Source organism: Vicia villosa, linkage group LG6 (genome assembly GCF_029867415.1).
Source record: "Vicia villosa cultivar HV-30 ecotype Madison, WI linkage group LG6, Vvil1.0, whole genome shotgun sequence".
Lineage (NCBI taxonomy): Eukaryota > Viridiplantae > Streptophyta > Magnoliopsida > Fabales > Fabaceae > Vicia > Vicia villosa.
The window spans coordinates 27005812-27021526 of NC_081185.1; the positions used below are offsets into that span (position 1 = coordinate 27005812).

General features: G+C 35.9%; 1 protein-coding gene across 1 annotated transcript; it reads right to left on the reverse strand.

Moving 5' to 3' along the window:
* Nucleotides 1-8162: 8162 nt before the first annotated feature.
* LOC131611370 (heat shock cognate 70 kDa protein-like) lies at nucleotides 8163-12563 on the reverse strand. The gene is made up of 3 exons (XM_058883409.1): nucleotides 12253-12563; nucleotides 10469-12048; nucleotides 8163-8252 (listed from the first exon to the last, which is right to left on the reverse strand). Exons 1-3 carry the CDS (start codon nucleotides 12470-12472, stop codon nucleotides 8163-8165), a joined length of 1890 nt encoding a protein of 629 aa, XP_058739392.1. The 5' UTR covers nucleotides 12473-12563.
* Between the last annotated feature and the right edge of the window lie 3152 nt (nucleotides 12564-15715).

Here is a 15715-nt window from a genome sequence, read left to right on the forward strand (position 1 = left end):
TTTATCATTCATCAATCCCATGTATCACAATTAGCACATAGTACACAACACCAATACATATTGTTCTTAAATAACATTATTCCATGACATACACATATACGATTACATGTCATTTTCCCAACCACATAATAATTAAATCATCTTGTGCTAATCAATTTATTTTCATCAAAAAGAGCATTTCGTTAGCTTCGTAACGCTTCGAACGGCACCCAAAACGGACTTACGGATCAATAGTTATGAATTTTTAAAGTTTTGAAAAAAATGCCAACACAGCGATGTAACGGGTTACATCATTCATGTAACCGGTTACATCAGTTCCAGTAGTGAAAATACCCCATTTTTCTTTGATGTAATCGGTTACCTCAACCATGTAACCGGTTACATCACCCAAAAATCCCCAAAAGTTGCGTTTTTCATCATTTTTCACATAGGTAACCGGTTACCTCAACCATGTAACCGGTTACATCACTGAAGAAGTGTTAAAATCTGTATTTTTCTTCTGCTACGGGATTCTACCTTCAAACCCCCAAAAACCCATCTTTTACACACCAGAAAATCATTATAAGTCCTAATTCTTCAAGTTCAATACCAGCATTATATAATTACTCAAATACACACATCAATTCCATCCATTGAACATAAATCATACATCATTCACATCATCACAAACACATCCAATTTGCCCTATAGATTCCAAAACCCCAAAATCTAACACACATTCAATTGAGATAAAAAACCTACATAATCAATCCCATCATCATTAAACTGATAATATAGGCTAAAAGGATTAGTCACCCCTTACCTTAGCCAAGAACCTTGAATTCTTCTCTTCCTCCTCTTCTCCCCTTTCACGTTCCTTCTCTTTTCCTCTTTTGCTTCCCTTTTTCCTTATTTTCTCAATTTCTCTATTTTATAAAAAAATAGGATAATTAGTTAGTAAGGCCTCTCCATTGGCACCTCCCATTTTACTAACTACGTCACGGCCCAATAACAATAATTCTCATAATTCTTCCAAAAATCCAATTTTAATTACTAAATAATCAAATAATTTCCAAATAATTAATTTAACTTAATTAAATTAATTTATGAAATTACGGGGTGTTACAACTCTCCCCCACTAAAAGAGTTTTCGTCCTCGAAAACATACTTAAAGTGAAAAGTTCCGGATATGAGTCCTTCATCTGACTCTCCAGTTCCCAGGTAACATTGCCCTAGTCGATCCTCAAAATTCATTTGACATAACCAACAGAAATTACATCTCACGCATTCAATCTCAGCTCTTACGTCGCATTCGACCACCTCACAGGTGTACCACTCGTTATACCTCCGAAGGTTAACGACAAAAGAACATTGAGGTACATCCCATACAATGCGCTCAATAACTGGATAATATAATTATAGAACCATGGTATGACCACACCTAATCAACACTGCAGTAATGTATTCCATCTACCGAACGTACCATTCTTAAACATACTTTTTCATTTGAACGATGAAATAATACTTACACTCTTCACCAACTGCTTCTTTCAAGAAAACTCAATAATCGTATTCTTCATACTATTGGATTTCAATTATCTGACTCCTCTCAAGTCACACCAGTAATTATCTAACATGTTACTCTCCACTTTTGCTGCACTATTCTGATTCTTCATTACAACCATCATTACCAATTAGATTTTTGAGTTATACCCAACTTTGGCCCTCTTTACTCATTCGTTCAAAAATCATTCTTTACCATACATGGTACTAATTTACCACTTAGCAATACCTATACTCATTCAACAACAAATTCCTGAGTTACTACACCTATTAAGACATTCCAACCATCGAAACGAGTACACATGAGTAGTTATAACCACACTCATCAACCTCAATATACCATTGCTTACGAAATAGCTCAACTGAGTCTCACTCCTATCCAAGAATTAAATCGACTTCGTCCTTCATAGAGTATAATTATTCATTATATCTGGAAATCTACCATAACACCTTTCAACAACACAAATTTATTATAGCATCATAATCAACTCTTCGTTTTAATTTCGCCGAATACATACTCGTTAACTACGTACGACCATAATAACATATTCATCATCTCGACAATTATTCAAAAGAGTTCTAACTCTATGGTACAACATCTTTACATCCACTAGATCATAAATCCAACATATAGATCAATACATGTTCTCTATATAGGCTTCCGACATATTAATTCCTCACTGCCACGAGTAGTACTCATAACACTACTCCACATCACACTTTCGCTGCGCGACTCTGATTACTCGTCTTAAGTCATCATCCAATATATTGCACTCTTTCGTATTCACCTCTTCATAAGTTCACACAACATAGTAAGTGATTATTCTCACGGCTTAGTATTCATCACTTTTTAAACCATTAAGGTAACAAAACAAGTTCATCCCATCTATATGATTCCGCCTACTATCAACAAGAGATTAAGGGTGATCAAGTCCTCAATTTGTCAATAGATAACCGACAACCATATTTAAGCATAAACTGTCGTTACTACATAATAGTGTCCTTCCTGAGTTTGCACTCAAACTCATTAATATCATCATAATCCAATAATTCACTTTGGTCTTTACAACTCGCACACTTCCTTCTCATTGGATCTTGTCGGTGAGACACCAACGTCCAAACATTTTACGCAATCTGCTTCATAGTCACTTAGCATCACATACTTGTTAAGTACTTTCAAACTTCATAATCACTAATATACTCGAACATTACTATTCATCTCGTTCCAAATCAAATCCTCATCTTAGCAAAAGACCGCGACAACATTCATAACTCGTGGTTTTACTCTAAATTCTATGACATCTTTCGCGCCCGAATGTCATTCCACTAGACATCTCAACAAAGTCTTCCTCACATCAACAGGTGTTAGAAATTCTCTACAATTCTTCTTTTATACCTATCGTTACTTTGTCATCACAAATATGACCCCAAGAGTTCTAAAGTTTATTCCATCTTTACTACTAATTCACTTCTCACTAAAATCCATCGGTACTCAAATCATCTTTATGACCGAACATTTCACCAACTTATTCATCAACAACATGTTCTACTCAATTTTGTTTCAAACAATCGCAGTAGTAGGCATTCTTATTCAACAAGTTTCACGCTTCCATAAACGAATTCAGAACCTCTCTTCATAGGATCACTATACTGTATTTATAACCCTCCCATAAGGTAGAACATACTCCCTCTTCTTCATAGGTTCAAACGGCACATAATTCCGACACTCGGAACTCAAGATATGAATTTTCCAATAGTTATCCAAAAATGCAACACCGACGCCATACAGCGACACTTTAAATGATATTTCCAAAACTCCTCAAATGGTACACTCAATTTCTAAAATTACTTCTAAACAAGCCTTTAATTATTCCTTCAATTTGTTTAACTCTGACACTGACATCCTGTGCAGTACTGCTAACATGTCTAGTTCTAAGGACAAGTGTAACCGTAACTTCACCTCTTTCCAACGTCATCCCGTCCCAATTAAATATGTTACAGCTGCTGCAACCATTTTTATAACAAAGTTCATCTCGTTAGCTTTCCGACGCTTCAAACGGAACTCAAATCGGATGTCCAGAACTCCAGTTATGAATTTTCGAAGTTTCATAACGATTCGGCAACTTTCCTGCGTTTTTCTTGCGGAAATTCCACTCCGAAACTCATCCTCTTCAAATCAATCACATTCTATACAGCCTCTTATCATATCTCTTCACTTCCAAACATTCTTATAACTTGAGCAACACATCTCATCGTCGAAGTGCGATTTCTGAAACATTACGACCGCAACCCTCTTTGCAACTTGCAGCTGAACCTTTTCCGAGACGCAAGGCTACTCAACTGACAACTTTGCAGCCCCTCAGCAGAGCTGATACATTGCAACTTCCTAATTTCCTCTCTTACAAATAATCATCAATTACCTCTAATCATCTTCCTTCAAGATGTTCCAACTTAATTACCAGTCAAGTCTTAATTTCAAGTCACCTTCGATTTGGAAAACAACCACTCCAACGACGCTTGCACTGTTGCCAACAACAGCCTACTAAATCAATCATCTCATAACTGAAACATAACCGAGGAGCGAAGCTTCTCCCCCACTTGTTTCAAACCAACAACTTCCGCAACAAACAACCAAGTACTGACAGTGATTCACTCACATGTCGCGTACCAAGGGATAATATGCCGACAGTATTCAACTGTCGTGCAACTCAACTGACTCGACAATTGGCCGGACGGACCAACCTGCTCTGATATCACTATTGTAACACCCTTCTACAACCCCGTGGAATAACAAATAAAATTCAGAGTAAAACATGAAAAGGGTATTACAACTTCAAAATATTTAAAACATTAAGCCATGTCATGCCTTATGAGGAACTTCAAAACACATTATTCAGTAATCGTGTTAACACAGCGGAAAATAATTCAAAACTGAATAACATAAAACAACGGTATTCAACACCAAGAATTTACCGATTTAAAACCAACAAAACATCATTCTAACATAAGAATTAATCCACCAGACAATACTAAAATAAACGCCCCCCAGTGTTACAAGACCAGAGCATGACCCGACACAACCGACTAAACGAAGTAACTCTACGAGTTATCCTCACCAAGCACAAGCCGCTACTCCTTAATCTGAAAAATGTCAACAGTAAGGGTGAGACATATCACAATTAAACTATATTATAAGTTCATAACGACAAAATATCATAAGCAGATTATTCACCCAATCATCACATGTATTTCAGATACACAACAGTTAATCAAAACACACAACCATTCATATCAAACACATACGAATTATAACATTGGACAACTTCCATTCATGTTATAATTATACACAACAACCTAATGCAATGCAACTAAATGCATGTGGTACCAATCATGGGACAAACCCATCTCACCGATCCACCACCATAAAGATTCGGCTACTTCTCTCACTAATTCCTCACAATGGGAATTAGCTACCGCTGTCCCACCACCATAAGGGATACAACCCACAACATGATTATGAAATACATGCATCAACCATAACATGCACATCATCAACATCCACCAAAGATTCATAATCATTCATCCATAACACACAAAGAAAACTCATATCACAACCATTTGATATTCACCACAACATAATACATTTAACACATAAATATATTATCACCACAGCAATCACATAGCCTTTGTCAAATACAAATGACATATTGCACACAAGACAATCAATGTCATTCTCAACAACCACCAAAAACAACATCTACATTTGATAATTTAAGCCTCATGTATACATACAATTACCAAAAACATATGCAATTAAGAATTATCTATGCGATTCTGATATTTACGCACATCACCATAAGTCAACATATTGAATTATCCACCACTTATACAATATGCATTTATCACATAATAATCACAACAATGCATAGAATTTATCATTCATCAATCCCATGTATCACAATTAGCACATAGTACACAACACCAATACATATTGTTCTTAAATAACATTATTCCATGACATACACATATACGATTACATGTCATTTTCCCAACCACATAATAATTAAATCATCTTGTGCTAATCAATTTATTTTCATCAAAAAGAGCATTTCGTTAGCTTCGTAACGCTTCGAACGACACCCAAAACGGACTTACGGATCAATAGTTATGAATTTTTAAAGTTTTGAAAAAAATGCCAACACAGCGATGTAACGGGTTACATCATTCATGTAACCGGTTACATCAGTTCCAGTAGTGAAAATACCCCATTTTTCTTTGATGTAATCGGTTACCTCAACCATGTAACCGGTTACATCACCCAAAAATCCCCAAAAGTTGCGTTTTTCATCATTTTTCACATAGGTAACCGGTTACCTCAACCATGTAACCGGTTACATCACTGAAGAAGTGTTAAAATCTGTATTTTTCTTCTGCTACGGGATTCTACCTTCAAACCCCCAAAAACCCATCTTTTACACACCAGAAAATCATTATAAGTCCTAATTCTTCAAGTTCAATACCAGCATTATATAATTACTCAAATACACACATCAATTCCATCCATTGAACATAAATCATACATCATTCACATCATCACAACCACATCCAATTTGCCCTATAGATTCCAAAACCCCAAAATCTAACACACATTCAATTGAGATAAAAAACCTACATAATCAATCCCATCATCATTAAACTGATAATATAGGCTAAAAGGATTAGTCACCCCTTACCTTAGCCAAGAACCTTGAATTCTTCTCTTCCTCCTCTTCTCCCCTTTCACGTTCCTTCTCTTTTCCTCTTTTGCTTCCCTTTTTCCTTATTTTCTCAATTTCTCTATTTTATAAAAAAATAGGATAATTAGTTAGTAAGGCCTCTCCATTGGCACCTCCCATTTTACTAACTACGTCACGGCCCAATAACAATAATTCTCATAATTCTTCCAAAAATCCAATTTTAATTACTAAATAATCAAATAATTTCCAAATAATTAATTTAACTTAATTAAATTAATTTATGAAATTACGGGGTGTTACACTTCCAAACAACCCTGCTGAACCAGTAGGGCTTTCATCTTCAAGCGCCACAGACCGAAATCATTCACTCCGGTGAATTTTTCAATCTCATACTTTGTTGAAGGCATCTTCTCCATGCTCACCGCACCAATTTGTTGTGAAAAACGATACCAATAACAAAGTATAAAAGGGAATTAAGGGAGATAAGAAGAACACAAGAATTGGATATAACTGCTTTTCTTTTACTTTGTCTTAAAACAAGATTACAAGTTTACAAGAATAACAAATAACCTCTCTCACCCTAAATTAGGATTTGCATCTTACAATGATGAGAGACTAGTATGCTATTTATAATAAAACCTAACAGACTAACTAATGGGCTTTTTCAGCAAGACCCATTACACAAGCCAACTTAATACACAAGCTAACTTAACAAATTAGGGTTTAAACACTAAAACCTAATTTAACATGCTAACAACCCTAGCATCTTCGACATCTGCATGCTAGACCCATCTTCGACTACACCATGCACACTTCAACACCAGCATGTGAACAACCTTCGACGTCATGCTTAACCCTGTCGAACTGTCGAACCAAGAAGCTACCCTTCGACCATACTAGAGTTCGATCCAATATCTCACAAATTCTAATTATTGTTTTTCTAATGAGTGAATGAGTCACTTTAGAAGGACCATATCTAGTGAAAGACATGTCAATTGTGACCTGGGAAGGTACGGTGGTCTTTCGGGAGTTTGATTGAAGAAAATTTTGAATTTTATTTGTATGTTAGTCCATTTTACACGATCTGGACGATCTGATATTATAAATTCTAGTCAATGTGCTTCTAGTTAAGGAAATAGTCAATTGAAAATAATCGTTTCTAGTGTTAGTGCTTCATCATATTTCTCCAAAGTCTCTTTAAACCAACCAAAAAATTGTTTTCTTTGTGAATGTTAGTTATTCTTCATCCAATAGACTCAATCATCTATATTGTAAGAAAGCCATGTTCATCACCTTCCAACATCAAAGACCATACTTATCTGATTTTTTTATTCAACTTATGAGGAGAGGTTTAAAGAAAGTATAAGGATGAAATAGAGTGATTAAAGATCTTACTTGTTGGATAAGGTTAATTTCTATCTCACCTTCTTCTTTTTCTTTTCCAATTAACAAGTACACTAACATCAGGCTAGGCCTAAAAAGCTACTTTAATTTGTTTTTGTCACTGCAATAACCTGGAATGCTAAAAATAGAGGAGTTTTTATGTGCAACAAAACACAATGAGTCTTTTATTTGGTGCATGGCTTCTCAAACAAGAATCATAAAACTACAACACAACCTTAAAAATAAAAGACCTATTAAGGTAAAGCCTTGTACTATATTTAGATAAGAGCATATCCGACACTCAATTTTGAAAGCTCAATCAGCAAGACAAATTAAAAATACTAGTTATGTCATAGATTTTTGTTTGTTTCAATCCCAACAAGTCTACTTAGTTAAACAATAACAAGATTAAAAAGAAATAAGTATCAAATACGACATATTCAATCAAGACGCTCGACAATATACACGAGGAAGCAAATCTAATACTAATAAAAATTATCATTAAGAATCGTAATCACTTTCCTCGTCTGAGTAACCTTTATTGACCTTGTTCATAGCAGATTCAAAAACTCTCTTAAGCTCCTTCAAAAAGTTTATAAATACAGACCTATCTTCTAGTTGGTTGCCATCAATAAAAAGTTTTCCCTTTATTATTGCAGAGTTGTTCTTTACTTTGTCTATAGAGGTGCGCTCAGTAACATAATCATCCTGATTTTCTTCACATTATAGATATAATCGTCCAAAGCATTTATCTCTTTAACTTTCTTTTTGAACTTCATGTCTTAAGCCTTAAAAAATTCAGCTTCTTGAATTATTTTCTTAATTTCTTCTCTTGACAGTCTTCCATATTCATTCGTTATTTTAATATGTTTCATATTACCATTGATTTCTTCCTCTGCAGAGACCTTTAAAATACCATTAGCATCTATAGCAAAGCATACTTTAATAGAAGAGGGGTGCTATTCATACACCAAAATTCATACACCTATACTTACACCAGATAGAATACAGCAAGGAGAAGCATTCATTTGTATTACAAAAGGTAAAACATTAATTATTAAATATTATAGAAAATTCAAACCGTACAAAAATACAGTGTAGTTGTCATGTTCGGTGTACAAATATCATTCCTCTTAATAGAAACATGGTCTCGAGGGCTTTTATCCCTCACCCTCATAAACTTTAGTCAAGACATAAATCTGGTTATCTTCCACAGCAATCATAATCCATGATATTTGCTTGGTTGTTTTGAGAAAAACAAGTAGGAATATGGAATTGATTATGATGAGTCATTTGTGCCGGTTGTCAAATTGACAATTGTTCACACCGTAATATCTATAGATACTTTGTAATGAATGGTCTCTTCATCAAATAGATAAGAATAAGTCTTTTCTTCACGGTGACCTGACCGAAGACATTTATATGACACCTCCTCAAGGTATGTTCTCTTAATCCAAGAGTGTTTGCAAGTTTAAACGATCCTTGTATGGTCTGAAACAAGCACCCAAAGCACGGTATGAGAAATTTCGCTCCACTATACTTGAGTTATGCTTTACTCAGATTTAGTATGATTCCTATCTATTTATTTATAGCACATTTACGGGAATTGTTAATGATATGGTTATTACTGCTTTTGATCATGCTTCCATTTAGAGACTTAAACAATAATTACAGACTTTATTTCATATGAAAGATCTTGGTGAACTACATTATTATCTTGGTCTCAAGGTACATTATACATCCAAGGGCATACTTCTCCACCAACAAGTATGCTACAAATTTGATTTCTATGGTTGGTCTCCAATCGGCTAATCTGGTCGATATTTTCCTCGAGGTTAATGTTAAATATCATCATGATGATGGTGATCTTTTTCCTGATCCCTTATTGAATCGACACCTTGTGAGTAACCTTAATTACTTGATATTACTCCCCCTAACATTGAATTTCTAAAAAATTTAATCCCTTCCGAATACATTCTAAAGGTTAGCTAGAACGGTGAATCTTAAGCATTTCTACCTTTGTCTCTTTATGTTTCTCAATAAAATTAGCATTTCGTGGCAGTGGAAGAGACGAGTATTCTTCTATTGATGCTTCATCCTACCTGAACAAAGTCTCTCAACAATCAAAAATTCAAATTCCAGTTTGACTTGCTTCATCCTGCATGTAAGTTATTCTTCAATCCCAACATCAGAGTTCATAGTCCATAATTCAAATTATGAGCCAAGTTTTGAAGATGGCTTAAGGATCAAATAGAGTAGTTGAAAATCTTACTTCTTGGATAGCTACATTCCTATCACACCTAATATTTTATCTTTTCAACCTACCAACTTCTAAGACCAAGTAAACACTAAACACTATAAAGCTTGCAATTACTTATTCCAGTTACTGCAATTACTTGAAAATAAACAGTAACGCCTCTTTTATTTGGTTTGTTGCTTATCTTACAAGAAATAAACAACAAAATAAGTCTCAGTTTATAAACTACGGACTCAAATCGTTATGAACTTAGGAGCATATAATAAGTTTAAGTTTTAACGTTCAATTTGCAACAGAAATCAAAATTACAAAACAAGTTTTTTCATAATAAAGATTTTTCATTTATAGTTCAATCACAAATTCAGTTCCTCTCACTCAAACAAACAAATTTTAAAAGAATTAGCTCTAATCTAACATTATAGTACATGAGAAAGCCAATCAAACAAGTAAAAGGTTATCAATTAGAATCAGAATCAATTTCCTCATATGAGTAACATTTCTTGATCTTCTTCATAGCAGGTTCAAAGACATTCTCAAGCTCCTTCAAAATGTCTACAAAAATATAAGTATCTTCCTGCTGTTTGCTGCCATCAATCAAGCCTTTGGCCTTTATCATTACAGAATCGATCAAAACTTTGTCGACAGATGTCAGCAAGGAAGTAACACTTTTATCCTTCAATATTTTCCCCACTTTATAAAGATAGTCATCCAAAGCATTGATTGCTTTAACTTTCTTCTTGAACTTCATATCTTGATCCTTGAAATTCTCAGCTTCCTGGATCATTCTCTCAATTTCTTCCCTTGATAATCTTCCATTTTCATTTGTTATTGTAATATCTTTCTTATTGCCACTCGTTTCTTCCTCTGCAGACACGGTTAATATACCATCGCCATCTATATCAAAGCATACTTGAATAGGAAGGCCACTAGGTGCATGGCGGACTGAAAGATAAAACAAACCAAGCAAGTTGTTCTCATTTGCAACCACTCTCTCACCCTCGTAAACATCGATTGTGACACTGGCTTGGTCATCTTTACATGTGTAGTATACGCGTTTCCTCTTTACAGGAATGCTAGAATTCTTCGGAATCAATACATTCATGATATTTCCTTTTACTTTTGTACCAAGAGACAAAGGTGTAACATCTTGCAAACCCAAGTTTGGAACATTCTTTAAACCTTCACTCAGCAAAGCAGCTTGGACAGCTGCACCATAAGCAACAGCCTCATCAGGGTTGATGCTCTTGCATAGTTCCTTCCCGTTGAAAAAGTCCTGCAATAGTTGCTTCACTTTGGGAATCCTAGAAGAGCCACCAACAAGGACAATGTCATCAACACTACTCTTGTCCATCTTAGCATCAGCAAGACAACTTTCAACGGTCTCCATACATTTTTCAAAGAGGTCCATATTCAGTTGCTCAAACTTGGCCCGAGTGATTGATGAACAGAAGTCAATACCTTCACATATAGCATCTATGTCAATTGTTGCATCAGTATCGTACGAAAGTGTTCTTTTGGCCCTCTCGCACGCAGTTCTCAATCTCCTCAAGGCTTTTGAGTTCCCACTAATGTCAACTTTGTTCTTCCTCTTAAACTCCTTCACAAAGTGATTCACCATTCGATTATCAAAGTCCTCTCCTCCGAGGTGAGTGTCACCAGCAGTCGCCTTGACCTCAAAGGAATTATTCTTAATTGTGAGGAGAGACACATCAAAAGTTCCACCACCAAGATCAAAGGTGAAAATAGTTCTCTCTTCAACACAATTACCTCTCTTTTGAAGTCCATATGCAAGAGCTGCCGCAGTTGGCTCATTGATTATCCTTATTACATTGAGACCAGCAATATCACCCGCATCTTTGGTGGCTCTACGCTGTGAATCATTAAAATAAGCAGGTACCGTAATCACTGCATTCTTAACAGGTGATTCCAAAAATGCTCCCGCAATCTCTCGCATCTGTGTGAGAATCATGGCTGATATTTCCTCAGCAACAAGTTGTTTTTCCTTACCCTGATAGTTCACAAGGATCAATGGTTTGTCGTTATCCCCGGCAATGACCTTAAAGGGCCACAGTAGAATATCATTTTGAATAACAGAATCACTATATTTTCTTCCAATCAACCTCTTAGCATCTGAAAAAATTAAAACGGTAATGTACAGTTTGTTGTTTAATGTAAAAAAGTACAGAAAAAGTTACAAAAATAATAGCAAATATATTTAACCCTAATAGAAAATATATTTAGCCCTAATATAAAAAAAAAAAGAATATGCAAAATATACTAAACCCTAATAACTAAAAAGTAAACAATGGTGGAGCAGAATAATAAAAGACTTACCAAAGACAGTGTTGGTTGGGTTAGAGGAAGCTTGATTTTTAGCAGCCTCACCAATCAATCTATGAGTGTTGGTAAAAGCAACACAAGAAGGTGTTGTTTTGTTTCCTTGATCGTTGTGTATGATTTCAACACGGTTGTTTTGTTCCTGCCACACTCCAACACATGAGTAAGTTGTGCCTAGGTCAATTCCTATAGCAACTCCTTCGTACTTTTTTGCCATTCTCTTTCAACTGAATGAATGAAATTCTTTGTAGAGAATATTTGAATTGATTTGAAGTTAAACTTTTTAAGAAATATATTAGGATTGCATATGTATATGGAAATTTGGGAGAGAAAAACTCAAGTGAAAGCCTTTAGTAAGTGATGATAGCTATGTGAATATTTTGATTGACCCGTAATTACTTATATAGGAAAAAAATATGATTATTATTTTTTGATTTTTAAATTCTGAGGAAAATTCAACACAATTTACGGTCATTCAACTTAATTCAGTTTATCATCATTAATCAATTTTATTTGATTCCAATTTTTTTTTGGTAAGTTGATTTGATTCCAATTTTTTTTTTAAGCTGATTTGATTCCATTTGATTATTATTCACTATTAGAATTAGGGATGTCAATAGGGTGGAGGCGGGGAATACATTCCCATCACAATTCACATCCTCGAATCTATTCTCCATCTCCGCTTCAGATCCCCGCTACAAGGAGATTTTGTCCCTCATCCCCGTCCTCGCGGATCCTCACGGGTCTCCACGGATCTCCAAGGTTCATGCGGAGATCCATAAATATGATTTTTTTTATTTATTATTTTTAACCAAATTAATGGTAAAATCTTCAAAAACGAACCACAAGAAATTAAAAAATTATTCATTTATGATAAATATATTATTTTAACAATATTTAATCTATAATATTGAGTGTCATGATCACCAAATTAATTTTTTTTTAAATAATCATTTAGATCTTACTCTTGTACTAACAATACATATATATTTTAAATTTGTATATAAGATTAATTATATGAACTAACAAATAAACTTACATAATAATTTAAAATTATAAATAAATTAAGGACATTATGCTATTTTAGATGGGGCGGAGACTCCACGGGGAAGGGGATATTTACGTCATCCCCATCTCCGAAGTGTCTTCGGGAAGACTTTGTTCCCCGTCCCCGCGGGGAGAAAATTCTCCATCTTTGGGCCCCAACGGAAAATTCCCACGTGGATCCCCGTTAATGAAGGCAAGTTGGCATTCCTATTTAGAATATCATTATTATTTATAAACGTGATTTTAAAAAACTATCACAATTATAAAAACATTTTAATGATTGTTTGTTGCTGCATTCTACAACCTACACCAACTAGACACGCATCTAAACTCACATTTAATGATTTATGATTTAAATTCACACAATATTTGTATGATGCCAACAACTCTTTAACTTGTGGAACCTCACGTCAACATATTTTGTTTTGGACTATTCCAACTGTCAAGATTAGTCCAATACATCCATAAGTAGAAAATCCACCTAACAGATAGAAAATCAGATAGTCCAAAATATGATGCAGAAAAGTAAAAGCGCAGATAGAATGCAATGCAAACAGGCAAATATGCAAAGCAATAAAACACCCAAAGATAAACACACAAGCGCTAGGATCGACTCGCTAAGTCCAGACCCGCAATAGGTCGAGACGTCCCCAGCAGAGTCGCTACCGCGAAAATCAACAGATTCGCCACTAACATATTTATCCTGAAAAGGAAGGGAATGCCAACAAACCACGAAACAAAACAACGGTCTCACGACCAGAGAAGAGGGTAAGGGAGTCGGTTACACGAGGGGAAGGTGTTAGCACCCATCGCGCCCATCGTACTCGATGGTATCCACGCTTGTGTCTAAAACTATGGGTGTGTAACAAATCTACGCCTAAACTGAACTAGTATGCATGCAAAACGTAGGGAAAATAAAGAGTTGTACTCGCACGGGCCCTACCCCGCTGCCTACGTATCCTTTTTGAGGAATCAGAGGTACCGTAGCTCGGCTAACTAATTTATGTTTGTTTTGTGTTTTTTAGGTGAACGAGTTACATTCGCACTCCGCTGCTCGACCTTTGGAGACTTATGCTGGAAATGGAGCGGAAATAACAAGCTCTTAAGAAAAGAAAATCAAAGAGTGTGGTTTGTGTTTTAAAGAATGCATGACAAAAACCTAAGCTAAGGGAGAAAGCTTGCTATCTATGTTATCATACAAAGGGTGAAAGACTATACTAAGCTAGCAACCTATGGGGAAAGGCAAATGCAAACAAAAGTATCCCACAAACGAGTCTCGCTTGTAAAGCAAACACATACTGGCGCAGGCCAAGTAGTAGAAAAGCGGTCCCGTCATAGCCAAGGGAAGCGGATCACCCGAGTCAACCAAGCATTAGACCGCAAAGTGATCGGGCCATAGACAAGAGGAGCGAATCCCTCTCAGCAACCAAGCCGTCACAGATCTAAAAGGAAAACGGTGCGTGCGTACACCGAGCATCAACGTCGGTCAACGTGAGCTATAGGAAATGCGGGGGTTCGATTGCATGAATCCTTTACCTGACATACTCGATAACAGGATCTTGTGCTAGTTCAGAAGCAAGCAACGTGTAGCGTGCGCTTACTGAACGGACTCGATGAGACTGGGCGGGGGTTGATTGCTAACCCTTTTTGCATGCCTTCCATGAGGACTTAACGGAGTGCCTTTAAAGGTCTTATTACACTGTGACTCCCTGCCGCAAAGCACAAATATAAACACACCAACAAAAATAGAGCCTCTTTCGAGGACTTGGCCAGATGAATGCCTAAGTCCTACTTCTCATATCAAAGGATGAATGAAAGCAATAAAATGCGGGAAAAAAATAAAATGAAACGAGATCAATACCAAACGGATTATGATCCGTGAATTGCTGCAGACAGTAATAAAGAAAACTAGAGATCCCGCGAGCGAGCTAGCAAAAAGCCACAGGCAGACAATTAGCACACCGATTAGACTCATAGTCAACAGGAATCGGCGCCGTGAATATAAATCACGCGCCGACATGTGCGTCGAGCACAAACGTAATATACACCTGCAAGGGAACATGAAATCCAAACAATATAGATATAAAAGTGACGTGCGCGTCTCATGGTCGAGAACGCGAATTGGGAAGAGATAATATCGTGTCCCGCAAGTAAAGCGGAACACGAGAGAATAAGCGTCGATCGAGAGTTGCCTTCGGAATACCTTGCATACTAGCACCCACGTTAGAGATAACAAGACACCGCAATCGGAATTGCGTTATTGAATTATAAGCTAAACTGAAAATGGATAACAGAATAGAAAGTGAACACATAGCGAAAGCAAACAAGACATCAACATGGAATAGCATTCAAAATCATATGGAATTTGTGCACCAAAACTACGGAAGCCAAAACAAGTATTTACATGCACAAC

Excerpts from the sequence above, each read along its gene's own strand:
- LOC131611370 (XM_058883409.1), bottom strand. The coding sequence starts at position 12,472 with ATGGCAAAAAAGTACGAAGGAGTTGCTATAGGAATTGACCTAGGCACA. Across the intron at positions 12,049-12,252 it reads CCCAACCAACACTGTCTTTG|ATGCTAAGAGGTTGATTGGA; the intron begins GTAAGTCTTTTA and ends TAATTTTTTCAG. Across the intron at positions 8,253-10,468 it reads ATACTTATATTTTTGTAGAC|TTTTTGAAGGAGCTTAAGAG; the intron begins ATTTTGAAGGAG and ends GTATTTATAAAC.